The sequence below is a fragment of the Oryza brachyantha genome, chromosome 1 (assembly GCF_000231095.2).
Source record: "Oryza brachyantha chromosome 1, ObraRS2, whole genome shotgun sequence".
Lineage (NCBI taxonomy): Eukaryota > Viridiplantae > Streptophyta > Magnoliopsida > Poales > Poaceae > Oryza > Oryza brachyantha.
In genome coordinates, this window is record NC_023163.2 from 32,896,734 (window position 1) to 32,923,464 (window position 26,731).

Below are 26,731 nucleotides of genomic sequence, written 5' to 3' on the forward strand. Positions count from 1 at the left end.
ATTTTATAGATTTTGAGTTAATAATTTCTAATAATTAAGTAGGATCGTGAAACAATCCAAAAAGTTTGGCCCATTAACACCCTTAATTATATCAACACTTTATTTTAGAGTAAAGTACACATGTACTTACAGCTTAGTTCTCAGAAACAAAAATTTTCACGTACTCACGGAATGTTTGGACACATGCATAAAGTACTAAATGTAGGAAAAAAATCAATTACGTAGATTACGTGTAAATTGCAAGACAAATCTTTTAAGTCTAATTGCGCCATGATTTGACAATGTAGTGCTATAATAAATATTTGCTAATGACAGATTAATTAGATTTAATAAATTTGTCTCATAGTTTTCCGATGAAATTTGTAATTTGTTTTATTATTAAACTATGTTTAATACTTTAAATATATATATTCGTATATCTATATGGCAACCTTCCTAGAAATTTTGACCGGGGCTTAATATAGAAGAGTGGCGGGCGAGGCCGCTGGCCTATGCCACGTAGGATAGGAACAGCACGCTCGGTTGTTTGCTTTCGGCCTAGCTGGGTGGTGGAGGAAGGAAAGTCAGACGCAATTCCTCTGATTTAAGTCAAAGGGACGCGGGTGGCTGACATGTGAGTCCCACCGATCGTAGCCTACATGTCACCGCGGTGACTTAAGTCAGAGGATCCCCACAAGAAAAGCCTGGCTCTCTGCATGTTGTGGATCTGAGTTGTAGCCCTCAGTTGTCGTGTGCTGTGTCGATTTTATTGCTTCTGAGCTCCGCCTCTTCTCCTGCCTCGGCTATCGGCCCTGTTTAGGCCCTGTTACCAAAAACTTTTTCTAAAACATCATATTGAATCCTCAGATACCTAAATAAAGCACTAAGCATAGATGAAATAAAAAAACTAATTGCACAGTTAGGAAAGAAATCGTGTGATGAATCTTTTGAGCCTAATTAATCCATAATTAGCTATAAGTGCTACAGTACCCCGTATGTGCTAATGATAGATTAGTTAGGCTCAAAAGATTATACAGATTTGTAGCCAACTGCAGTACAAACTCCAAGACATATATGTGTATGATATGTGAGACTAGATATTAATTGTGTAGTATATATTTATAGGTAACTACTGTATGAATTGACTATTAAGTTGGCTATAGACAAATTAAAGCCAACAGTTGACTATACTATTGACCTCCTACACGACGTACGGAGTACAATCAAAAGTTGGTGACCTGACGTCAACAGCGTTCTCTGATGACATCTGCAAGATGACCCAAGGGCATTCTCTGACATATGCAGAAACACTTTCAATGGCATCCTCTGACATCTGTAAGGTGCCTCATTTATGATCGTAGCTCCGTCTCTAATTTTTTTCGCCTTCGGCTATATGCAGCTACATCAACTACCATGTCTACAACGACCACAACTTCTACATGATCGGCTACCTCGATAAACATTACAACAAGTCATCCTCGACAACTTCAGTCAAAAGCGTCTGTGTCATCGCTATTGTCCATCACAGTCCCGCTATGACTACGGGAGGGAATAGAGGAGAGAGACAAGTGACGATATACAAGGGGACACAGTCACCAAGGTGGAGGACCGAGATGACATAGAAGAGGACTCATCCACCACGGTAGAGGATTATCCATCAAAGATATAATTGATAATGGAGAAACAAAGAAAAGAAGATGATGAAACACAAGATTTCAAATCCAGTCGCAAACGTTCGCTTCGCTCCTGTTACAACCGAGGGAGAATGCTAGAGATATAGATACATACGGTTAGATATAACAAAGTTCAATTAAAACTCTAGAGATAAAGATAAAATTCTAGAGATATATGCTATAAATAAACTCACGAGGATCAGTACAATATATAACCGTTGGGGCTGCTAGGGAGTGGTCGCCGTTTCATGGGGATGTGTTCGTGGAGTACTCGTCGGTGGTGCTGGCGGAGCTGGGGGATGATGTGCCAGCGCTGGATCTAACGGAGGACGTGGCTGGGACGACGGCGGCGGTCGCGCAGCCGGAGGAGGAGGAGGAGGCGTCGGCGAGATCGGGCGACGGCGCCGCCGCGTCGTCCAGCTCCAGCGGCGGCCCCGGCAACCAACCTCCCACCGCCGCCGACCTAGCGTAAGTACACGTACCGTTGCGCGCGTGCGTTAGTTCGTTCGTTGCAGGCAGCTCTTCTTCGGCTGGCTCGGGGACAAGCTCGGGCGGAAGAGCGTGTACGGGATGACGCTGGTGATGATGGTCATCTGCTCCGTCGCGTCGGGGCTCTCGTTCTCCAACACGCCGACCAGCGTCATGGCGACGCTCTGCTACTTCCGCTTCTGGCTCGGGTTCGGCATCGGCGACGACTACCCGCTGTCGGCGACCATCATGTCGGAGTACGCGAACAAGAAGACCCGGGGCGCGTTCGTCGCCGAGGCCTTGCTTAGTAAATGTAGATATTATAGATGCACTAGAAATGTGTAAATTTCCATTCTTTTGTAGTATTTGTAGTTGTTGGAATGCAACTTCTGTGATACTACTGCATGGGGTCATAATTTTCTTTTAAGATTCTTTTGTAGTATTTGTAGTTGTTGGCATGCAACTTCTGTGATACTACTGCATGGGATCATAATTTTCTTTTAAGATGAATTTGTTCTCTCAGAATACAATTTTCACAGGATGAGAATCCTTTTTAAGTGAAATGCTAGGTTACTGTAATTGGCACCGGTAAATGTACCGTGAGACCTAACAATACATGTTTACTACCTATTTTCCAGTCTCTGGACTTCTTTCATCATGCACTGTTCAGTGCATGGTTGCTTCACAGCTAGGCAACGAGGATTTGACAATGAGCAAAACTGCAGAACCCTCCGTGTCGATCTTTCAATAAGTGAGTCAGTCAGTGGGATTTAACCTGCATCTCTTTATAGGCGCGCGGAGCTCAGGCGTGGCCGGTTCCGGGGCGAAACTGCCGGCGACGTGGGGTAGTAGTTAAGACTGGTTCCATCCGGCAAGGGATGCGGGGGGTGTGGGGTCTGATCAAATCTTCGACTATTGAAATGACTTCATCAAATGGAAATATTTTCCTGATTAACATGCCTTACAAATGGATTCATCACTTTCCATTGGAGACTATTTTAATTCATATTTTCAAATATCTAATCTGCATATTATTATGATTCCTTCAAAGTTTATTGGATATATGACTGAGCGAAACAAGCTTTAGAAGGGCGCTGCGTATATGAGGGTGGTTAGTGTAAGCTTCATCTGTCATACTCTCGTCATACTAATCTCAATGTAAAGGTATAGATAGTAGTTTCAGGCTTGTCTAAATTAACAAACAATGAAGTACTTCTCTGTTGACTAATGATTAGTGAATGTAACTAATTTAGAAAATAGAGTACTATATGAAAGCAGAATAAATTTGGCAAAGTACGACTTCTGAAGTCATTATTTTTTTTCTTTTCCCCTCATTCCACCTTGTTCCCCCTAATTGAAATTATGTTGCTTTGACGTTCAGGCGGACGAGAGAAGCATTTTGGATCTAGTGTACCGAGCGCACCAAGGGTCGCGGGTCGCGGATACTTTCGGGACTTCCGCGCACGCATGATCCGGAACTCGTATTAAACGCTGTATTTACAAGGCAAAGAAAAATACAGTAAACGAGAAGGAGCCCTAGGCGGTGGGAGTCGGGGGCTTGCTTTCCGCCGCGTCACTAGCCTCCTCCTGCGGGGACTCTGGCAACTCAGAGTCTTCATATTCCCCCCGATCGAGGAAGGCCGCGACCTCCCTGGCAACGTCGGCCGCCTCCTCCGTCCCGGCAGGGAAGTCCTCCAGCACTAGGGCGGCGGAGAAATTTGGGTCCCTGGCGCGGAGGCATCCCAGGATGTACTCCGCGACGGCCGCCGCCAGCTGGCGTCCCTCGGTCGCCATCACCTCATGGGCACGGCGGGGCAGCCCCCCAGGGCCAGAGACACCTCGCGGGTCTCTGTCAGGAGTTCATGGAGGATATGGGTCCGCACTACCGGACCCTTAGCGTCCAGGAGCCGCCAGCGTCGAAGCACTCCACGAAGGAGGTCAATGGACTCCCGTAGTCTCTCCGCCCAAAGGTCCCGAGCCTTACGGAGGCAGCAGAGAGAGTGGCGGACCGTCTCCAACTGTGCCCAGAGCCGGGTCTCGTCAGACGGTCCTGTGTCTTGGCGAGAGACGGCCACCTCCCGGGCAATCACAGCGGATTCGCGCGCCGCTAAGGCGGCTTCGTGCTCCTCCACGATGGAGACCCGGGTGTAGACGGAAGCATCCTCCAGCTCGAATTGGGACTCCTAGAGCTCGAGCTGCTCCATCTGCCGCGCCACGTCGGCCTCCTCCTCCGTCACCTTGGCCTCCCAGTTAGCCAGGCACTCCCTCGTGCGGTTCACCCCCCTCCAAGCGCTCGCGGGCGTAGGTGACCATGCGGAGGGCAGCCTCCTTGCGGGCCTCGGTAAGCTGCTCGGCGAAGGCCATGACGAACTCCCAGGCGACGAGGTCCGCCTCGAGGCCCTTGATCAGGCGCTCCCTGGAGATGAACCCCTCCTCGTGGATGGCGGCTGCTGCCTCCCGCAACTCCAGTGCCCGGGCCCGCTCCTGCAGCGCAACAAACTTTTCCTCGGCCTTCTGGGAGGCCAGGTCTTCCGCCAGCGATTGGGCTGCCGCCATTTGCCGGGAGACCCGCTCCCGTTCCGCGGCCTCCACCGTGCGTTCCCGGGCCGATAAGGCTGACGAGCGGCGCTCAAATTCCGCTAGCTAGCGCCGCACCGACCGCCGAGCCTCCGCGGCAGCAACCTCGATCCGCTGTGCCGCACTCCGCGCCTCCGCCACGACACGATCAACCACCCCTAGGGGCCCTACGCAGGCAGTTTGAGGTCGGCTGGCTGTGGGGTGAAGTACCACCGCCAGCTCAGCCTCCGCCGGCGCTGGGGGAAGGTCATCGCTCGTAGAGTCGTAGAGCCCAACGGCAACGCTAGTGGTCCTCCCGCCGGTGCGGCCGAGAGCTTTGCGTTTGCCTCCACCCCCGCCGCCTTCACCGCGGGCACGCCAACCACCGGCGTCGTCAATGCCGCCGTCGGTCCTGACCCGGGAGCGTGTGACCGTGCCCGAGGAGCGGCTCCACAGGGTCCCGGCCTGCGAAAACAAGATAACAGTAAGCAAGAAGGTCAAGACCGAAAACAGTGTGAGTGGTCGGGCTGACGTAGAGGAAGGCCTAGAGAAGGAACACGCCCTGGCAGTGAGAAAGCCCACAGACCGCACGGGCGAGCCCCCGAGGGTCGCCGCTATCAGAGAGGCCGTGACCTGACGGGGGTAGGACGGGTCGTGCCGCCGCCCGCCGTCGCCTCCGGGGAAAGATCCGCTGGGGCACCAGCGTTGGTGTCTGGCGGGACCTCCCCCGGTTGCTGGTGGACCTAGAATATAGATGCGTCAGTGGCACCGAGTTCTCGTCATCATCGCCCATCGAGCAACAACCATGCGACGGCGTTTACCACCGCCCCCCGGCACAGATAAGTTCACCATGTGCCGCTTCCCCTTCCGGCGGCGCTCCCTCACCTCCATGGTCTCCTCGTCGTCCGGCTCCGACTCCATCACGTGCAGGAGCACATCGACAACCGCTGCCTGGGCCCGATTCTCATCGATGGTGAAGGCCGGGAGCTCGCCTTACCCGGTCAGGGTGGCCGCACAGCGGTTGCACGATTGGAGGAAGCTCGTAGCTTTCACCCGGCCTCAGCAATAGTGAGGTCTGGACCACCGCCTGCACCCCACCGAGGAGGAGCACCATGGGGCCAGTGACGCCGGCTCTAGTGAGCTCCGTAATCCGTGCGAGGGTGGACTCCAAGCGCGGATCCGACGGGGGCACGGCGGTCCACGAAGGATTGGGTACCGCCGAGGCAACCGGAAGAAGCAGCCGATCGGTTGTGTCGACGCCGATGTAGACCCAGCGCTGCCGCCACTCCTCCCATTTGCTCTTCACTGTTAAAGATAATCCTGTGCTGATTATATTTTCCTAAGTTTAGCTTATTTTCCTATTTTGGATTAGCGTGTTTCTCCTGCCTTATTTAGAGTTTGTTTCTTTGTTTAGGGGTGTTTCTATATGTTTAGGAGTGTTTCTATGTTTAGGAGAGTCTATATATACAGCAATAAGAAAACCAGAAAAGCAGCCAAGTTTACGCTGCACCAATCCTTGTCTTCCTCGTTCTTCAGATTGTCCAAATGCTGCACGTAGGTCTGTTCATGATCAAGCTTGCCGATTGTTTGGTGATTTCTAACAATTGGTATCAGAGCGAGGTTTAGAGCTTGAACACGAGATCGTGCGACTGAAGTCGTACTCATGCCTCGCCGTCGCTCGTCTTCCCCTTCCCCGACGGAGTGCACTCCAGGAGGTTCCGGCAGCCACGCCCCGGGCGGTGGCGGGAACGACCGCGGGCTGGTGATACACCGCGTGGTCAAGGAGGCGGCAGGCCCGGCGAACTACCCCGTGCTCACGAAGACGAACTATAACGAGTGGTCTTTGTTGATGAAGATCAAGCTGCAAGCACGATGCTTATGGGGAGCCATCGATCCGGGAGGGATTGCGGTGGAATTCCATGAAGATCGGATGGCGTTGGACGCCATATGCAGCGCTGTCCCTGTCGAGATGATCTCGACGTTGGCTACCAAGGAGACGGCGAAGGCGGCATGGGAATGCATCAAGACTATGCGCGTCGGCAACGACCGCATTCGCAAGGCAAGTGCACAAAAACTGCGCTCCGAGTATGAGGCTCTCGCATTCCGCGACGGGAGTCGGTCGAAGACTTCGCCATGCGGCTCAACACCATCGTCACACAGTTGTCCACGTTGGGCGATCCCGAGCCAGACGGCAAGGTGGTCGAGAAGTACCTCCGCGTTGCACGACCTAGGTTCTCTCAACTCGTTCTCTCAATTGAGACATTGCTCGACATCTCTACTTTGTCCCTGGAGGAGGTCACCGAACGCCTTAAGGCAGCTGAGGACTCCATCCAGTCGTCATCCTCGTCTTCACTAGGTGGCAGCGGCAAACTCTACCTCACCGAGGAGGAGTGGCTTGAACGCCACAAGAAGAAGGAGGCGGCCAAGAAGGGCAATGGCGGTGGCAACGGCCGTGGCAGGCAAGGGCGCAGTGGCGGTGGTGGTGGTGATAATGCAAGCCCGGCGCGTAAGACGGACAAGTGCCGAAATTGTGGCAAACTTGGTCATTGGGCCAAAGAATGCAGGAGCAAGCCCAAGCAGAAGCAGGTTCATGTCACTCAAGAGGAGGATGAGCTCACGGAGGATGAGCCCACGCTTATGCTCTTGACAGGTGGCTGCATCGATGTGGTGGAACAAACGGACGACGCATGCGTGTCGCCGTCGCAGCCCATGTCGCGGCCATGCTCAGACATCGTTGAGTTGGTGGAGAAGAAAGTGTTCGCTGCGGTGGACGCCGCCGCCGACCACGATCACAAACAATGGATCCTCGACTTCGGTGCATCTAACCATATGACCGGCTCAAGGGCGGCTTTCTGCGACATCGACACCAAGATAACCGGGAATGTTTGGCTCGGGGATGGTTCGCTCGTGCGCATTCAAGGACGTGGGACGGTCCTGCTTGCATGCAAGAACGGCGAACATCGCATGCTCCATAATACGTATTATCTCCCGCGCCTCGCCGCCAACATCATCAGCATCGGCCAACCGGACGAAACTGGCTTCAAGGTGGAGGTCGAGGACGGCGTCATGCGCGTGTGGGACGAGGAACGACGTCTGCTTGCCCGCATTATGCGCAGTCCAGGCCGACTCTACGTGCTCAACGTCAACCTTGCACAACCGGTTTGCCTGATGGCGCGCGCAGGTGAGGATGTGTGGTGTTGGCACGGTCGGTTCGAGCACATCAACTTTGCTGTGCTGCGCAAGATGGGGAGAGAGTCTCTCGTACGAGGCTTACCAATCCTGTCCCAGGTGGAGCAGGTTTGCGAAGCATGCCTCGCCGGCAAGCATCGACGAGCCCCATTTCCCCATAAGACCCTGCATCGCGCCTCCGAGCCGCTCGCATTGATTCATGGTGATCTCTGCGGGCCCATCACACCAGCGACCCCAAGTGGCAATCGCTACTTCCTCCTACTCGTGGACGACTACAGCCGCTATATGTGGCTCACGCTCCTTGCCACCAAGGATGCTGCCCAAATGCCATCAAGCGAGTTCAGGCGGCCGCCGAGCGCAAGAGCGGCCACAAACTCCGAGCGCTTCACACTGATCGTGGGGGCGGTTCACGGTTGGACACTTCACCGAGTACTGCGCGGAGCTCGGGCTGCGACGTGAGCTGACAGCCCCATACCGCAGTAAAACGGCGTCGTCGAACGTCGGAACCAGTCGGTGGTGGGCACAGCACGGAGTATGATGAAGGCGAAGGGGCTCCCAGGTATGTTCTGGGGGGAGGCGGTGAACACCGCCGTGTATTTGCTGAACAGGAGTTCGTCCAAAAGCATCGACGGCAAGACACCTTATGAGCTCTGGAATGGAACTCAACCGAACGTGCATCACTTGCGCACGTTCGGGTGCGTGGCCCATGTTAAGGTGACGACGCCGAATGCGAAGAAGCTAGATGATCGCAGTCGGCCCATGATTTTCGTCGGGTATGAGCCTGGTTCCAAGGCGTATCGTGTGTACGACCCGGTGACACGACGCATCCACATTTCCCGTGATGTGGTGTTTGACGAAGATGCCCAATGGAATTGGGGTGGCAAGGCAGCTGCTGACGTCGACTCCGACTTCACCATCGAGTACACCACGGCATACCACCCGGCAACAACGTCCTCGGCACAAATCGGGGTGGAGCCAGGGGAAGCTCCAGACTCACCGCACACGCCTGCACCAAACTCGGCGCCGTCTCCAAGCCCACCCCTGGACAAAGATCCACCGGTGGAATCTGTCCTGCCTTCACCCGTGGAGGAGGATAATCTTGATGCTAACCACGACGACGCCCCGCTTCGCTACCGTCGTATCGACGACATTCTCGGCTCGGCGTCACCACCGGGACAGGCTGAGCGCGAACTCCGCGAGGAGCTATTCGTGGTAACCGCGGAGGAGCCGACGTCGTTTGCCGAGGCGGAAAAGGATGCGCGTTGGCAGCACGCGATGGACGAGGAGATGAAGTCCATCTGGGAAAATGGGACTTGAGAACTTGTCGACCTCCCAACCGGGCACAGAGCAATCGGCCTCAAGTGGGTCTTCAAGGTGAAACGCGATGAACACGGTGCCATCGTGAAACACAAGGCACGCCTGGTCGCAAAGGGGTATGTCCAGCGCACCGGCATCGACTTCGAGGAGGTGTTCGCTCCGGTAGCTCGCCTGGAGTCGGTGAGAATGCTACTTGCACTTGCTGCCTCTGCAGGGTGGGAAGTTCATCACATGGACGTGAAGAGCGCATTCCTCAATGGTGATCTTGAGGAGGAGGTGTATGTCGCCCAGCCGGCGGGGTACATCGTCGACAAAGCCGAGCACAAGGTGTTGCGGCTGCGCAAGGCGTTGTATGGACTTCGACAAGCACCCAGGGTCTGGAATGCCAAGCTTGACAACAGTCTAGTGTCACTTGGTTTCCAGAAGTGCATGGCGGAACATGGCGTGTATGTTCGGGGCACCGGGAGCTCCCGCCTGGTGGTCGGCGTATATGTCGATGATCTCATCATCACGGGAAACGGCGACATCGTCAAGTTCAAGGGCGAGATGATGAAGTTATTCAAGATGAGCGATCTGGGGCGGCTGTCCTACTACCTTGGGTTGGAGGTGAAGCAGACGGCGACCGGGATCAGCATCTGCCAGGCGGCGTACGCCGCGAAACTCGTTGAGCAGAGCGGTATGAAGGGGTGCAACCCCTGCGCTGTGCCCCTAGAGGCGCGGTGTAAACTGAGTAAGGTGAGTAGCAGTCCATTGGTGGATGCTACGGAGTACCGGAGTATCGTTGGAGGGCTTCGATATCTGGTGAATACCCGGCCAGACATTGCATTTGCCGTCGGGTTTGTGAGCAGATTCTTGGAGCAGCCACGCGAGGATCATCGTGCGGCAGTGAAGCATCTACTAAGGTACATCTCGGGTACCCAGGAACTTGGTGTGTTCTACAGCAAGAAGGGTGAAGAGCCCAACCGGTTGATCGGCTATAGTGATAGCGATCACGCCAGAGACATCGACGATCGAAGGAGCACCAGTGGCATGCTGTACTGCCTGGGTGGCAGACCCATCACCTGGCAGTCAAGCAAGCAAAAGGTGGTGGCACTCTCGTTATGCGAAGCTGAGTACATCGCTGCAGCACATGGAGCATGCCAAGGCGTATGGCTATCTCGGCTGCTGAACGATCTTGTCGGGTCAGAGCTTAGTGCGCCGGTACTCAGGGTGGACAACAAGTCTGCCATTGATCTAAGCAAGAATCCCGTCCATCACTTTCGGAGCAAACACATAGATACAAAATTTCACTACATCAGAGAGTGCATGGAGGACGGGAAGATCGTTCTCGCGCAGATTTCTACGGAGGATTAGCTCGCGGACATTTTGACAAAGTCGCTTGGTCGCGTGAAGTTCCAGGATCTGCGTGATCAACTCGGCGTCATCAACATCAAACTCCAGCATCAGGATTAGGAGGAGAATGTTAAAGATAATCCTATGCTGATTATATTTTCCTAAGTTTAGCTTATTTTCCTATTTTGGATTAGCGTGTTTCTCCTGCCTTATTTAGAGTTTGTTTCTTTGTTTAGGGGTGTTTCTATATGTTTAGGAGTGTTTCTATGTTTAGGAGAGTCTATATATACAGCAATAAGAAAACCAGAAAAGCAGCCAAGTTTACGCTGCACCAATCCTGATCTTCCTCGTTCTTCAGATTGTCCAAATGCTGCACGTAGGTCTGTTCATGATCAAGCTTGCCGATTGTTTGGTGATTTCTAACATTCACGACCATCGGTGGAAACTCCACGCCGGCGCGAGGGGAGAAGTACACGCACCCAGCCAGCACCGGCACGCCCAACCGTTTGTTCCTCCCGATGGAGCGGACGGTAAAGAGGCGGGGGAACAAGTCCATCGATGGGAAGATGCCCAAGAACATCTCGCAGAAGTGAGCGAAGATGTCCAGCACCAGCATCCCGTGCGGTGTCAGGTGCAGCATCTGCAGCCCGTACAGCTCCAGTACCTGGAAGAAGAAGTCGGAGAAGGGGGGATCAGACCTGCCAAGATGTAGGCAAGGTAGAAGACCACTTGGGTGGGCTCATTGGGCCCTGAGCAGATCGCCCGCCTGGTTCGATGGCGACGGCCGGCCGGCGCTCGCTCGGGGCAGTCATGAGGAGGCGCACCTTCTCCACCGCCTTAGCACTCCGGATCAGCGAGGGCGGCAGCAGGCCCCTCCGCCCCAGGGAGCAGGGTTGCGATCAGCGCGCGGCATCGTTACGAAGTGTGAGGACGCGGGGCGGGCAAAAGGGGCTGAGCAATTGAACTATCGTCGCGATTTGTGACCTTTACTGTGTGGCCGTGTGACTTCCCACTATCTGCGCCTTTACCGTGTGACCGGTGCGACGTCTCCGCCTGACGCTTCAGTCTCCGTGCCCACAACAGCACTCGCGCAAACTATTCAGCCGTCGCTTCGACTTGCGCGCCTGTTGCGCTCATCTCCGACTCGCGCACGAGACAGGCGGCCGGCATTTTAATTTTGGCAAATAATTTTGTTCAAATATTAGCAAAATAAAAGGTTTGGCCATAATATGAAGATAAGGCCAGCAATTCTACTGAAATTTAGTGGTAGAAGAATTCAGCATTACTGCATGCAAATACGGTATATTCCATGGTGATACAGGTGTGCTTTTCAAAATATTACATGTAAATTAAAATCCGTTGGTGGAAAGCCCATGGCCGCCGACCTCGTTGTTCCTGCTAATAGGTAACAGAAACAGTGCCCTGAGGTAATTTTTTTTTTTCGAGGAAGAGTGCCCCGAGGTAATACTGTTACAATTTTAGTGTTGTTTGCATTCGAGTTTTTCATTCGGATTTATGAAAGACAAAATGTTTTTTACATGAAAATGACGATTGAATTGCATCTTTCCTCGTCAGCCATGTATGGCTATTGATGTGTCGAACGATCATTATCTGAACAGATTACAGAGAATATTTCCTTTTCCTTTATTGAAGCGCTTCAAAAAGATTAAGCAATGAAAGGTTGAAAATTTTTGTGATAGGAGGAACGACCGAATTATTTTTATTTCTCTAGACACAAAAATGGTGGACTGCGAGAGTATGGTTTGCAGTGATGGCCTATATTTTGGCTATAAATTCTCACATTATGTCTTACACCTATTGTTGTAAAGCTCCTCAACTACGTACCAACAATACGAATACTATTTTTACAGTGTATGAAAGGATCCATTTAGTCTTTATGAGATGGCCCATGGATTACCAATATTTTTTTATCGGTACCCGTTGTTAAACAATAACGTGGAAATCCCGAGAAACCGCTTTGTTCGGCACCGGGCTAGGGAGGCCCAGGTGAAGGACCCGCCCTGGCTACGGAACCCCTGGTGGGAAAAACAGGCTAAGGGCTCCGAGTGGCGGTCCCGTGTTCGAGGACCCGACCCCGGGTGGTGAAGGACCCTCGCTTTCGTGTCCCCCCGGGCGGAGGCCCTAGCCATCGGAGGCGGTGCCTCGGGCGGCGGACACGGACCCCGGGCGAGGCGGCACCGTGCGGTGGTCACCGGCCACGGGTGGACACCTTGACACCCGGCGAGCGGCCCCGGCGGCGAGCGGTGATGTCATGTTTTTAGAGGACGCGGTGGACCCAGCTCGGGTGAGGGCCCTGGCCTCGGCCTTGGACCCCGGGCAGTCAACGGGACCCTTCCCTGGGTCAGGTGCCCTGGGTGGCGGTCCGACCCCAGGTGGCCCCGAGTGACTGTCTCGGCCCCATGTGAGCGGACGGGAGCCGCCCCCGGGTTGAGATCCCGAGTGACTTTTCCTAGCCAAATAAATACAAAATTATAAACAGGAGGCGTGCCAATGGCGCGTCCTAACTTAGTTTAGTTTATTTTGCTCTCAACTACATGTCTAGAACTTGCTAAGGTATATCATTTTGGTTCCAAACCGCTATGAGCTACCTAGAACTCTATGTGGCGCTGACGTAGTATGCCAACCCATAATTTTTTTAAGAATATGGGGATCTAGATAACACGATTGATGCATACTCATTAATCTTATCTTTTTACTTTTAGTTATAAGCCAAAATTTAATTTTTAACCTTAAATTTAGAGTTGATTTTAGAGTTTTTTCATCGTAGTTTATTTTCCATCATTGACTTTTAAATCTCTAAGAACACGTATATATTGACTTTTAAATCTCTAAGAACACATATATAGAAATTTTTTTAGAAAATATTTTTTTTGCAAATATGCTATTTCGTTTGTTCATTAAAAAGCCAAAACATTACCTCTTACAATGTAACCAATGAAGCAGATTTCTAAAGGTCAAATTCCGTAGATTTTGGTCAACAGTTCATAGCAAATGTGTGTCACTGTGGCACACGCAATACGTACATATATAAACGTATATACTCGTAATATATTAACTGAAGATACTACTCTCTCTGATTTATATTATAAATGTTTTTAATTTATCTAGATTCATCCATATTTACCTCTATATGTTTTACCTCCATGTTCCATGTATACATGTATATGTTTTATATATGTGTATAGATTTATTTGCATATACATTAGTCAATGCTATAAAGCCGTCGTCTCTCTGTGTCTGTGAGCCTTCGCAGCGCCATCGTCGCCGTAATTGTTGTTGTATTTGTACGTGGTGGCGCACACGAGGAAGTAGCCGAAGTTGACGTCGGCGAGCGTCCAGTACACGCTGTCCAGCCTCGACTGGTTCAGGTCGTCGGGCAGCCACATCGTCGCCCGCCTCACCGCGTTCACCAGCCCCGTGCTCAGGTACGGCCCCGCGGCGATGAACAGCGGCGGCATCGCCGTCGCCGTGCTGCGCAGCGTCGCCGGGAACTCACCGTAGAACAGCGCCGTGTTCCCCGGCAGGTGCAGCGCCTCCTCCGCGCCGGTCAGCGCCAGCTGCGGGACGAGCCAGAGCGCCGATGTCACGCCCTGAAGTTCTACCCTAGCCCAAAACATCAAAGTAAATCACTGAAAAAACAAATTGTTTAATAAATCTGGAGCAAATCCCCAAATTAGTTTATTTAAATTGAAGCTGTCGGAATATTCTAAAATATTCCAAAAGCATTCCAAAATATTAACGAGATTTATAGTGGAATTTTGATGTATGAAAAATGATTAAATTAATTATTAAATATTGGCAATTAAAGGAGGTAAACTTGTTAGACCACCGATTTTAGAAATAGGTAACATTCTGTGCTTAATAGGATCAATAATAGGTAACCTTCTGTGTTTAAGGACCAATCCCTGAATCAGTAGTGGGTACACACATACATAGTCGGATCATAGCATATCACGAAGAAAATAAGGCTAAAGGGGTTACTTACAATAACAATTCCGGTTACACCGGTGCCTTATCAAAGAACAACGACGGAAGACAAACGAAGCAACAGGGCCAGCTAACATGCCACGGCAACCGACTGGGGGAACACGACACCTAGAAATGAACCACACTCGGACATCCCGTTAAGTATGCAATCGCACTAACAAGGGCTTCTCTTCAACACTCTGCTAAAGATTTATATAGAGCAAGAATGAATACAAAAGTACTCAACAAGTCAACACGGAAAGCATGCATATGCATAGGGTTATCAAAGGAAGGCTCATGGTTCTTTTGCTTAAATGCCAATTTTTCCAAATAACTTTTACAAACCTATTTCTAGTAGCAAGTTTTAGTCCATAGTTCATTAGTATTCACCAAGAAGATTATACAGGGTGAGCACGAAAGTACTCAGCAAGTTACCACGGAACGTATGGACATGCAGGGTATCAACAAAGGAAGGCATATGGTTCTTTTGCTTAACTACGAGTTTACAAATACTTTCACAAACGTATTTCTAGTAGCGGGTTTTACTCCATGGTTCATTATTCACCGTATAGATTATGTCCACCATCCATGTTCTCCCAAGGGTAGCTTTCCTCCGTGGTGTCGTCATGATTTTCTAGGTGCACCAATCCCATGTCTTTCAAGGGGAAGGTCACCTAGTCTAAAAACACCATTATGCATCAATCCCAATTCCATCAAGTTAATTTTATGAGTCTAGCCAAGTGTATGCCATATTCCAGTGCTCATAACCGTGAGCACGGCTATTCGAATAGTTTCCTTCACACACTGCAGTGGTTGTATACTTTACCCCTGCTCCATGACTGCCCAACAAATGAGCCTCGTCCCAACACATGAGATGTGTCATGGCAAAACTTTTCAATAACCTTACTTTGGCAGTGCCCGCTCCATGAACTTTAAGCCCCATTACATTCTAGACGTCCTTTACTAGCAGTGAGTGGAGTTTTGGCGTTCATAGGGGAGAAGTAAAACACGAAACAAATACACAAAACAATCAACTCACTGGGGCAGACCTAGCCAGTCACCCCCATCGTAACTAGGCTACCCGCCCACTTGCACACTCCGGGGCCCCGGATCAAGATTCACGCCAGAGAGGGTCGATCTACTTCCCAAGGGGAGAAAGGCCCAGATATCGGCTCCACAGGGATATGAGAGATCCCCCTGCAGATGAGGAGCTGATAGAACAACTTCCTCGGTTTGAACCCGAGAGGACCCCAGAAAGGCCTCGGCAACCCTGCCAAGAGCAGACACCGCCAAGATACGCTCGACAAGCTGAGCCATACCATCGTGCGGATGCCCAATACTAGCCACCACCAGCATGGCCACATCGGAGGGAGCTGATGTACGATGACCAACATCGATAGCCTAACCATGCGCCTGGAGGGCAATTCAGGGACGAAGACTGGGCAGACCGCATAGCCAAAGTGATGTGGGAACACTTCGGTTTGAAACCAAAGGAACAGACAATTAGGTACCGACGTCCGTACCCAGAGTGGTTTGATCAAGTGCCGCTACCACACCGGTACAGGATACCGGACTTCTCCAAGTTCTCGGGGAAAGACGACATCTCCACAATCGAGCATGTCAGCCGATTCCTAGCCCAGTGTGGTGAGGCATCGGCCGAGAATGCATTGAAGGTGCGGTTCTTCCCGTTGTTGCTCTCGGGATCGGCCTTCACCTGGTTCTCCTCTCTACCACCAAACTCTATAAGAAGTTGGGCCGATCTCGAAAAACTGTTCCATAAGTACTTCTTCGCGGGAGTACAAGAGATGATGCTGACCGACTTAACCACCGTGAAACAAAGAGTGGACGAGTCGGTCCATGACTACATACAGCGATTCAGGGACACCAGGAGCCGCTGCAACAGCCTCAACCTGAGCGACCAGCAGCTGGCCAAACTGGTATACCATGGCCTGCATAGCCAGATCAGGGAGAAGTTCTCGGCCCAAGAGTTCGAGAGCCTGACTCATCTAGTCCAAAAGGTATCGGCCCACGAGATCCGATACCAAGAAGCCAGGAAGGAGAAGTTTCAGCGCAGAGTGGCCTATCTGGCCGACAAGCCATCAGACAGCGATTCCGAAGAAGCCGATGTCGGCCTGCAGAGTGGACCAGGAACAAAAAGCCGATTAACTGCCCATGGGTGAAAGGTGGCAAGATTGAAGAAAAATTTGACTTCGATGTCAATAAAGTTGATAAAATCTTCTATCTTCTACTGCAAGAGAAGCATATCCAGTTGCCAGCAGGACATGCCATTCCATCGGCTGAAGAACTAAAGAAAAAGCGGTACTGCAAGTGGCACAATTCCGTGTCTCATCATACAAACAACTGCCACATGTTTTAGCAGCAAATCCAATCGGCTGTGGAGCAAGGCCGCATCAAGTTTGAAGAGGCTAAAAGCCGATGAAAATAGATGGGCATCCTTTCCCGGTTAACATGGGTGCACACCAGCGTCGGCTATGGGCTAGGCCGATCTTCTAAGAAGCGCGAAGATACGACGCGTATCACCTCAGCATCCATGATGAACAGGTACCATCGGCGCCAAGAAAGGAGTCAGGAATATGAGCAGCGGACCGACTACGACGACCATTGGGACTGTCCCTTCTTCCAATACTGTTGGGAGCGAAGGATTCGGCTGCCATCGAGGAAAGACTGCCCTGAACCCCGAAGAGTGGCAGGAAACCAGCCGACACTCACGCCCCAGGAGACCAAGAACGCCACCGAGGAAACAAGCGCCACGTCTCCGTGCACGATCGGTTGGGCCCGCGGGAAGAAGAATACGACGACGAAGAGCTCGGGCAGTACTGTTGAAGATGAAGAGCAACACCAGCCGATGAAACCCGAGCAGTGGTGCCTGACTGGTTTGTTCACCAAGGACTAGAAAAGGTGGCTGCAGCTCCTTCGACAATGAGAATTGCAGCAGCAACAAGCCGAACAGGAGCTATCGACGCCCAAGAGGACACACAAAGAGTGGTGCATCAAATCTGAAGTCCACAAGCCGGCGACCGATGTCAACATGGTCATAATACTCCCGGTAGAATATAGGGCCGACTGGTCCGATGATGAAGCCCAAGAAGCCACCGCCCAACTGGTGCTCCCGCCACAACAAGTTGTCTTTGAGAAGCCGGCAGAGAAGGACCATCGGTACCTTCGATCCCTATACATCCAGGGGCACGTCGATGGCAAGCCAATGGCCAAAATCTTGGTCGATTGAGGAGCGGCAGTCAACCTAATGCCATACTCCACCTACAGGAAGTTGGGCAAGACCCCCGAGGATCTCGTCAAGACAAATATGGTCCTCAAAGACTTCGGGGGCAACTCATCGGAGGCCAAGGGCTGTCTCAACGTGGAGCTAACAGTCAAAAGCAAAACGTTGGCGACCACGTTCTTCGTTATCGACGGCAAGGGGTCCTACACCCTACTTCTAGGCAGAGATTGGATCCACGCTAATTGCGGCATCCTGTCCACCATGCATCAGAACCTGATACAATGGCACGGTGACCAAGTAGAGGTGATAGCAGCCGATAGATCCGTCAACGTGTCCACAACAGACCTACCAACATGGGAGTCGGAAGGCTACGAATGCATCTCAAGGAAACCCTGGTCGGGGGAATTTCTATGCGTATCGGACACTGGGATTCAGCCGATGTACGATCAGGAGTCCCAGTAAACAACTTGACCGGGGCGGTGGAAGACCTAGATGGAAAGCTAGGTCAAGGGTTTAGTCTCATATGATAAACTATTAGATTTTTAATAATGTAATTCATAAGTTTTTATGTTCATCCAAAAGGTAAAATTATTATTTTTATAGAAATTAGACGGTCAATTGACGGAAGTGATATGAAAGGGATCAAAATCAAATTTATGGGGTATACAAGGAAGTAAGCAAGATCCAGGGACATAGAAAGGATTAGCTAAAATTTTAGGGATATATTAGTATAAGTTTATAGGAATAATTGAATCTCTATATAGAATGTGATGATGACTTTAACGACATATATCTGCAGCGTATTGGGGACGGTGTTTATTGTCTTGGTGCTGTATGCATTACTTTGGGCCAAACGCAAGGAGCTGAAGGCCGGTGCTGCAACGGCGGCAGCACAGACGAAGGAGCAGCGAGATGGAGAAATCCTAAACACCGAGAAGCTGCAAGGTTACTCGGAGCTCCACAACTGCGGGCTCGCTCATCTCAAGTCATCAGCAATTAGGTGTGCAGTTGGACTAGGCATCCCCAGCGCCATCTACCACCGTGGCGGAATGGCGACAATCTCCGACGTCATAACCGAAACCGGACTCCACACGGCCAAGCTCCCGTACCTCCGCCGGCTCATGCGCGCGCTTACCGTCTTTGGCATCTTCGGCGAATCGTCGACGACGTCATCGCGTGCCGGTGAGAGTCAGACCTTGTACACGCTCTCTCCGGCATCCCGCCTCCTCGTCCAGGAGGAAGGCGATTCAACTTCGTGTGACATGTCTGCGCTGCTTCTCCTCTTTACGCGCCCCCATACAACAGTTTCCACATTCTTCAATCTAGAAGCGTGGTTCAGGGATCCTGCTGCTGGCACGACCTTCGAGATGGCTCACGGCATGTCTCCATGGAGTTTGACCGAGATTGATGCATCGTACAACGATGCCATGAACCATGCCTGTGTTGCGGACAGCAACCTCGTCATGGATGTCGCGCTGAAAGAGGCCCGCAGCATCTTCCACAAGCTAAACTCGCTCATTGACGTTGGCGGGGGGCCATGGAGCAGCCGCGGTGGCCATCGCTAGGGTTTTTTCACACATCACCTGTAGTGTGTCACAAGTCAAGAATTAATTAAATAATACATTAAAAATAATTTGTTAAGTAAAGTTCAGGAGAAAACCCAGTGTACAAATTAATTTAATTTAATCTAATTGGAAGCTTTTCGGAATGTTCTAAAATATCCCGAAAGTATTTTAAATTATTAATAGGATTTATATTTGAATTGCAGTCAATAAAATTTGCTTAAATAAACTTAATAAAAATCGATAAAATTGGAGGCAATTTCTTTTTTTCCCTCCTTCTTTTTTCCTCCCCTTTTCCCTTTTTCCTTTCTCCCTTTTACCCTTTTATTTTTCTTTTTTTCCCACCTTGGCCGAATCCCTTCTCCTGTGCGATCTCCCTTTTTTTCCCTGTTGGTCGCACGTACTCCCCCTACCCCCATGCAGTGCCGCACGCACATCTTGCCCCCTGCCAACCGTGAGCCCCCACCTCCTCTCTCACGGTACAATCAATTCCAAACGATTAGGACTCCAATTTTTATCCCTTTGAAACCTTATCGGAATAACTAGATTTATCTCTAGTTTTCTCCTATAAATAGACCCCCCAAGCCCCCATCTTTTCCGTCCCTTTTTCAGCCGCGCTGCGCCTACGCCGTCGCTCTGCTTCGCAAGCGCCGCCTCCTGTCCAGCAGCTGCGTAGCAAGCCATAGCAGCCCTGTTGCTTCCTGTTCACAATTGCCGAAGCCGATCTAATCTGTCGCCGATCTTCAGGTTTGCAAATATTTTATTCTTGCGAATCAATCTAAATTTATCTACCGTTTAATTGTTTAGGTTATCTAGCTGAACAGCGAGGAACAACAACAATCCGTCGCTGATCTCTCCACCAAATCTCAGGTTCGCATATGTTTTACTCATGCGAATCAATCTATCTTTAATCTACCGTGTAATTGCTTAGATTTTCTAATCTATTGGCTAGCGTGAGATTGTACACATTGGGTGTGATGATGAACTAATTAAGCGATGTATATCTACATATGCAGCGTTCTGGGGACAGAGTGTTAGTTGTCTTGGGGCTGTACGCGTTCCTTTGGGGCAAAGGCAAGGAGCTGAAGCTCGCTGCTGCGGCGGAGGAGCAGCGAGGTGGAGACGTCCTGGCTAACTACCCGACTTGATAGCTAGGTTCAGTTTTGATATGAATATATGATCATGTAATCCTTTGTTCTAGAGTTTACTAACTGCCATGGCTTTCAGCGAAGCTGGTAGTATAATACTGAAGAACCACATGGCAAAAGCTCGGTATTCAGTCATATCGTATTTTCGTTTGTGCCATGGTTCAGTATGGCGGCTGTAATGATTTTTGCTATGTTTATTAGCCTGATGTACTAGCTTGAATTCGGAGTTTTTATAATTGTAGAATTTTGGGATAGCATGAACTAATTGTTAGTGGTCTAATTTGACCCATGGTTATTTTTGGTTGGACGTGCCAAATTATTTGAACTGGATTAACCGTGTATGGTTGTGTGGTGCATTTGGTTTGGCAGGTTATTTTCGGTTAATAACTACTAGTAGTTGGGTTATATGATGGTTTTTAGTTCTTGAATTTGAGCGCCAGTTTCAAGCATGCTGTCACCTGTAATAAATATTGAGTTATGGTGGCGGACCCAGTTCAAAAAGGAGGGTATGCATTTCCTGGAAAGATTGTATGCATAGTTTTGCCAAATAAGATCTAATCCTCCCTTTCTTTTCTTCTGTTCATAGAGAGTGTATGGTGATCATTCCTTGGAAGATACTTATATGGTTGAGGAGGAAAATAATACGGTCGAGGGAGAAAACAATATGATTGAGCATGGAAACTACACAATGGTAATGTATAGAAAATTGAACTAATTTTTAACTGTGAATGGTTGCTGATTTTTAATTGGAAATATCTTAACTTGTTTACAATAGAATACACAAAGCCATGTTCAGGATAAGGTTTTGCATCCACCAATCAAGCATTCCACTGTAGACAAGGTCCTTGCTTTTCCATTTATATTATTATACTAAAGAAACCATTGCTACATACTATTATATACTATTATATGATTTAAATTGTTTATAAATATGAATAATTAACATAGTTCAGTATAATCTTATGCCTTCTTTTATTCTAGAATAAGCAAACTTTGGCTCAACATGTTTATGGGAAACAAACCAAGATTATTCACACTGAGGTCAGTCTTTTATTGAATAGAGCTCACAATGTTCAACCATAAAAAAATATCACTACAGTTTCAATGATATGAGCTATTCCTTTGCAGAAAAAAAGAACCTCGGAACAAAACAATAGAATGCAACATGGGAAGAATATTTTCACTACATGCCAGGCATGTTTTTTGTTTTACTCTATGGAACTCAGCTTGGACTCTTTCTTTCTATTTTCTGTTTAAGTTACAGAATCATGATCCAAATAACTCTAATTTTTTTAAAAGAAAAGAAAGAAAGACAGTGCAACACAATCAATTTTATTTTACTTAACATAGTTTTATAAAATAATAGCTAAGTCTCTATGTGGGTTTTACTACTGACAGAGAGTGTACAGTAACCATTCCTTGCAACAGTCTGTTATGGTTGAGCAGGAAAACAATATGATGGTAATGCATACAAATTACAGTGTTCCTTAATTGAGCATAGCATCACATTTTATAACTGAGAATGTTTGCTTTCTGTTACAATAGAACACACAAAGCATGCTCAGAACAAGGATTTTCACCCACCAAGGAAGCACTCAAATGTAGAGAAGGTTCTTGTCTTTACATTTGTATTATTATTCTACAGTTACCATCATTACATAGCATGATATTATTTCAGTATTGTTTGTAACAATGAATGTTTACTGTTGTTCATTATGTTCTTATATATTATTTTATTCTAGAACAAACAAACCTTGGCCCAAAATGACATTGACAAAAAAAAGGAAGATTATTTGTGAAAATGTTAGTTTTCAGTTTTCTTATTGACTCAAACTAACAATGTTTAGTCATAGAAATAATAAAATTACTATAGTTTGTGCTAATACTATGATCTGTTATGTTGCAGGAAAAAAGAACCTTGGAACAGAATGATCATATGCAACTAGAGACAAATATTTCTAGTTCATACCAGGTATGTGTTAACTTTCCTCTTTGGAACTCAAAGCCATGGCTAGGCATCAAAGTTATTTGATTCCAATGTTTGAAAGTACTTTTTCTAGATACCAATAGTAGCCAACTAATATATGCATTAACTGTGGAGTTCTCTATTTAGTCTATCTCTTTCTATTTTACAATTAACATGTGGAGTCATGATTAAAATAATTTGTGCAGAAGCAACGGTGCAACATGATGGACTTTATCTCTAACAATTCAATGCATGCCAAAGTTCTTACTGTGATTGTTTTCGATACATAAATTTCTTGATGTGTAACAAACAATGTAATGGATATGTGTTTATGCAATAGATTGGAACTAGAGTTTACTTAAAAAGCTGGAAAAATTGAAATAAAAATGTGGCCCTTGCCACTGTCGTAAGTTGTGATCCAGCACGCAAAGTTGGAGGTTTTGAGCTGGGAACTGAGTTCTTGATGGTGCATGTTGATGTTCCATTAGCAAAATCTGAAGAATTGATTAGGCCATACAAAAGCTACAAAATTATTGGTAATGTCGTAGGACTTGATATTGCATGGCCTATAATTATGGTACGATGCTAGTTCTTAATTTCTTACTTCGCATATATGATCTATTTTCAACTTGATGGTGCATTAATGGTTATATATTTTTTTTTGTCTTCTAGGTTGACAAGAACAGTTGATTAGTAGGGAAGATGGTGACCGGAAGGGACATGGCTATGGCGAACATTGGTGGCAACTATAGATGTTTTGTGTACATAATTTAGATTGTTTTTATTTTGCACATGATGTTCTGAACAACATTTTTATTGGCATGAATTATGAGGATAATTATTTTTGCAATGCAAAATTTTATATTTAATATACGAATGATAATTATGATTGATTAGACTTTGGAATTTCTCTGCTTTGAGTTTGTTTGTCCCTAAGGCAACAGAAATAAAATATTCAAATGCCAGATAGTATGGATAGTTATCCATATTGCAATATTTATAAGCGTTTTCTGGTGATGTGAGTCCAAGCTTTTGATATTATATATTTGGTTGATTCAAATTACTATTAAAATTGGAATATGCATAATATGCATTAAAATAATATTGTGATTTATTGGTAGCAACGCATAATAGTAGTATGCCAGTACACCTCTACCCTGCTATCCGTTACAATATTGCAACAATTATTTCTACTATCACCAACGAATAGCTTGTATTGCTACCCTTGCAACGCCAGCAACACCAACGCAAACCAAATGCGTTGCTTTAGGACCTTGCAATGCTTATCTGGAGTTCTAGCAATACAAAGATCTATTGCTAAAGAGGGGTTCCTGTTGTAGTGAGTGTAACCAATAAAGCAAATTTCCAAATGTCAAATGCCATAGATTTTGGTCAACATTTCGTACCAAATATGCGTCACTGTGGCACACGCAATACGTACATATATGTACAAATTAACGTATATACTCGCAATACATTTACTAAAGATACTAATACATGTCGAGATCTGTCACGAGCCGTCGTCTCTCTGTGTCTGTGCCTTCGCGTCGCCATCGTCGCCGTAATTGTTGTTGTATTTGTACGTGGTGGCGCACACGAGGAAGTAGCCGAAGTTGACGGCGGCGAGCAGGGCGAGCGTCCAGTACACGCTGTCCAGCCTCGACTGGTTCAGGTCGTCGGGCAGCCACCTCGTCGCCCGCCTCACCGCGTCCACCAGCGCCGTGCTCAGGTACGCCCCCGCGGCGATGAACAGCGGCGGCATCGCCGTCGCCGTGCTGCGCAGCGCCGCCGGGAACTCCCCGTAGAACAGCGCCGTGTTCCCCGGCAGGTGCAGCGCCTCCTCCGCGCCGGTCAGCGCCAGCTGCGGGACGAGCCAGAGCGCCGACATCGGTACGACGGTTACGGCGGCGGCGGCGCGGATCCGCCTCCGCTCGACGAGCGCGGCGACGGCCATGCTGGCGACGTTGAGGGCGTGGCCGAGCCCGACGCGGCGGAGCGGGGTGACGACGAGCTTGCCGTGCCAGAGCGGCGCGGCTAGGCGGTCGAAGAGCGCGGCGGAGAGGACGAAGGCGGCGAGCACGGTGACCGTGATGGAGGCTGCCGGGAAGGCGAAGCGCGGGCCGACGGCGCGGTCCATGGTGAGCGCCTGGAGGACGGTGAGGCTCACCTGCGCGTTCACCGTCACGCCGACGAGGATCCCCGACGACCAGAGCGGCAGCACGCGGAGGAGTGACTTGAGGTCCTCCACCTGCTGCACCGTGCATAGCCGCGGCTTCGCCACTGACCCATCCTCCTCCCTCGTCTCGCCCGGCGCCACCATCGCAGCTCGGTTCAAAAACCTTAACAAATTTCTTTAACTTTTGTTTAAAATTCCTTCATGTTCTTCACCAATTTGAATTAATAATTTGCAAATTAACCTGAATCTTTCGCTTGGAACTTGGTGAGTCGTCGTCGTCTCTGCCTCACGATTGCATCCATGGTAATACTGGACTCGTGAACCCAAATCCAGCGTTGATTTCCTCGCGGCGGCGACGGCGACCCTGGCGAGGGCCGTGAAAGGGCTCCCCTTCGGGATGGACCGGCGGTAGTGGCGGGAGCCGAGGAGCAGCGCGGCGAGGCCCAGGCCGCTGGTGGCGACGCAGACGCCGAAGCCCAGGGCCCAGCTGACGCCGTCCTGCACGTAGACCAGCACCGTGTCGCCGGCCGCGTAGGCGGCGTACAGGAGCGCGAAGTAGCAGCTGAAGAAGGCGCCCTGCCGCCGCCGCGGCGCCCCCTCGCCGACGAACTGGTCCGCGCCCAGCGCCGCCATGTTGTACCGCGTCCCGCCGTTGCCGACGGCCATGAGGCACAGCGCCGCGTAGAGTACGGTGGACTGCACGGCGTTCGGCGCTTCGCACGACGCCGACGACGCGGTGGCGCCGACGCCGCCAGAGGCACGCTGGCACGGCGGCGGGAGCAGCGGCGGCAGCGTGGCCGTCAACGTGAACAGCACAAACGACTGCACGCCCAATTCGATCGCTTTCACGACATTGATACGTCGACGACGACACGTACGTGTAACATGACGTGTGCATATGCTATAGCAGCTAGCTTAGTAGCTTACGAGGAGGGAGAAGGCGACGCCGGCGACGGCGACGGGGTAGCAGCCGAAGTAGGCGTCGGAGACGGCGGCGCCGGCGACGGGGGCGAGCTGCATGCAGCCGCGGACGACGTTGGAGATCTGGGCGGCGTCGATGGCGCTGACGTTGTACTTGTGGAGGAGGTAGACGATGAGGTTGCTGCTCGTCGCGCTCATGGCCATCCCCAACCCTACCACGCTTCCTGCATGCAACGTTCAACTTAATTAATACACGCTTAGATCTCTAACCATGCACAAAATTATGTATGGAACTTAGTTAATGTGTCAAGCTATGCAAATGGATTTTAATCTGGAGATATCCAAATTAAACATTCCCATTAGACTGATCTGCTAACCTACAATATGCATGTACTTACTAGCACTAATCATATGTATGTAGTTAATTAGAAGTGACTATATTGGTATTAGGAACTACCTTAGATTTATCCTAAATCAAACCTTTTTAAATTTGACTAAATTTATATAAAAATATATCACTATTTTCAACACAAATAAACATAATACAAACTTATATTCAATCGTAGATTTAATTAAACTAAATTGATGGTGTATAAATCAGCATTTTTTATAAATTTATTTAAACTTATGGATGTTTGATTTATAATCCATCTTACTTATAATATGAAACAGACATAGAATCTAAGTAAAACGAGATTGCAAGTGCATGATAGTTAGTATGACCTGCGAGAAACGGAAGAGTGATCCAGCCTCCTTTCTTGGTGACAGACGCCTGGAGTTGGTTTTCATGGTCAAATGCCATTCTTGTCGTCCGAGCGACTCATCAATCGGTCGAATGATCGATCTCCTAATAAGCTAGCTATTTATTGTCACTGAATGGTGATCAATAACCAGATGATTAGTTAATTAAGTACATAGAGATACAACGAGGATATAGCACAAATATATATAGGCAAGCAGCATGTACAGAGGAGCAAACATAACATTTTTTAAATACGAATCACCCTTGATATAGACAACCAAACACGTATATGACAGTTAAATATATGTGCTTTGCTACGGATTTTATGATGTGTTATTAAATTTTTTTATATGAAATAGTCATCTTAATTTAAATTTATATGTAGATATCAATCTATATTTAACTGGTTTTTAATATCAAGAAATTTAAAGGCTAAACTGTAAAACTAAAGTGAGGGTAGGTGGTGGTTACAAA

General features: G+C 49.0%; 1 protein-coding gene and 2 long non-coding RNA genes across 3 annotated transcripts; 2 read left to right on the forward strand and 1 right to left on the reverse strand.

The window, feature by feature from the left end:
- The first annotated feature begins 21,086 nt into the window (after positions 1–21,086).
- On the forward strand, positions 21,087–21,493 carry LOC107305170. Its single transcript, XR_001551275.1, has 3 exons — positions 21,087–21,143; positions 21,228–21,293; positions 21,434–21,493. It is a non-coding gene; the product is annotated as an uncharacterized LOC107305170 (long non-coding RNA).
- Positions 21,494–22,022: 529 nt separating this feature from the next.
- Positions 22,023–23,245, forward strand: LOC107305112. The gene is made up of 3 exons (XR_001551204.1): positions 22,023–22,062; positions 22,359–22,424; positions 23,091–23,245. It is a non-coding gene; the product is annotated as an uncharacterized LOC107305112 (long non-coding RNA).
- A 505-nt stretch (positions 23,246–23,750) lies between these two features.
- LOC102718423 (protein NRT1/ PTR FAMILY 2.3-like) lies at positions 23,751–26,408 on the reverse strand. The gene is made up of 4 exons (XM_040528519.1): positions 26,239–26,408; positions 25,522–25,739; positions 24,836–25,416; positions 23,751–24,757 (listed from the first exon to the last, which is right to left on the reverse strand). Exons 1-4 carry the CDS (start codon positions 26,315–26,317, stop codon positions 23,929–23,931), a joined length of 1,707 nt encoding a protein of 568 aa, XP_040384453.1. The 5' UTR covers positions 26,318–26,408; the 3' UTR covers positions 23,751–23,928.
- Positions 26,409–26,731: the final 323 nt, after the last annotated feature.

Excerpts from the sequence above, each read along its gene's own strand:
- LOC102718423 (XM_040528519.1), bottom strand. The coding sequence starts at position 26,317 with ATGGCATTTGACCATGAAAACCAACTCCAGGCGTCTGTCACCAAGAAA. Across the intron at positions 25,740-26,238 it reads CACTCTTCCGTTTCTCGCAG|GAAGCGTGGTAGGGTTGGGG; the intron begins GTCATACTAACT and ends CGTTGCATGCAG. Across the intron at positions 25,417-25,521 it reads GCGTCGCCTTCTCCCTCCTC|TCGTTTGTGCTGTTCACGTT; the intron begins GTAAGCTACTAA and ends TTGGGCGTGCAG.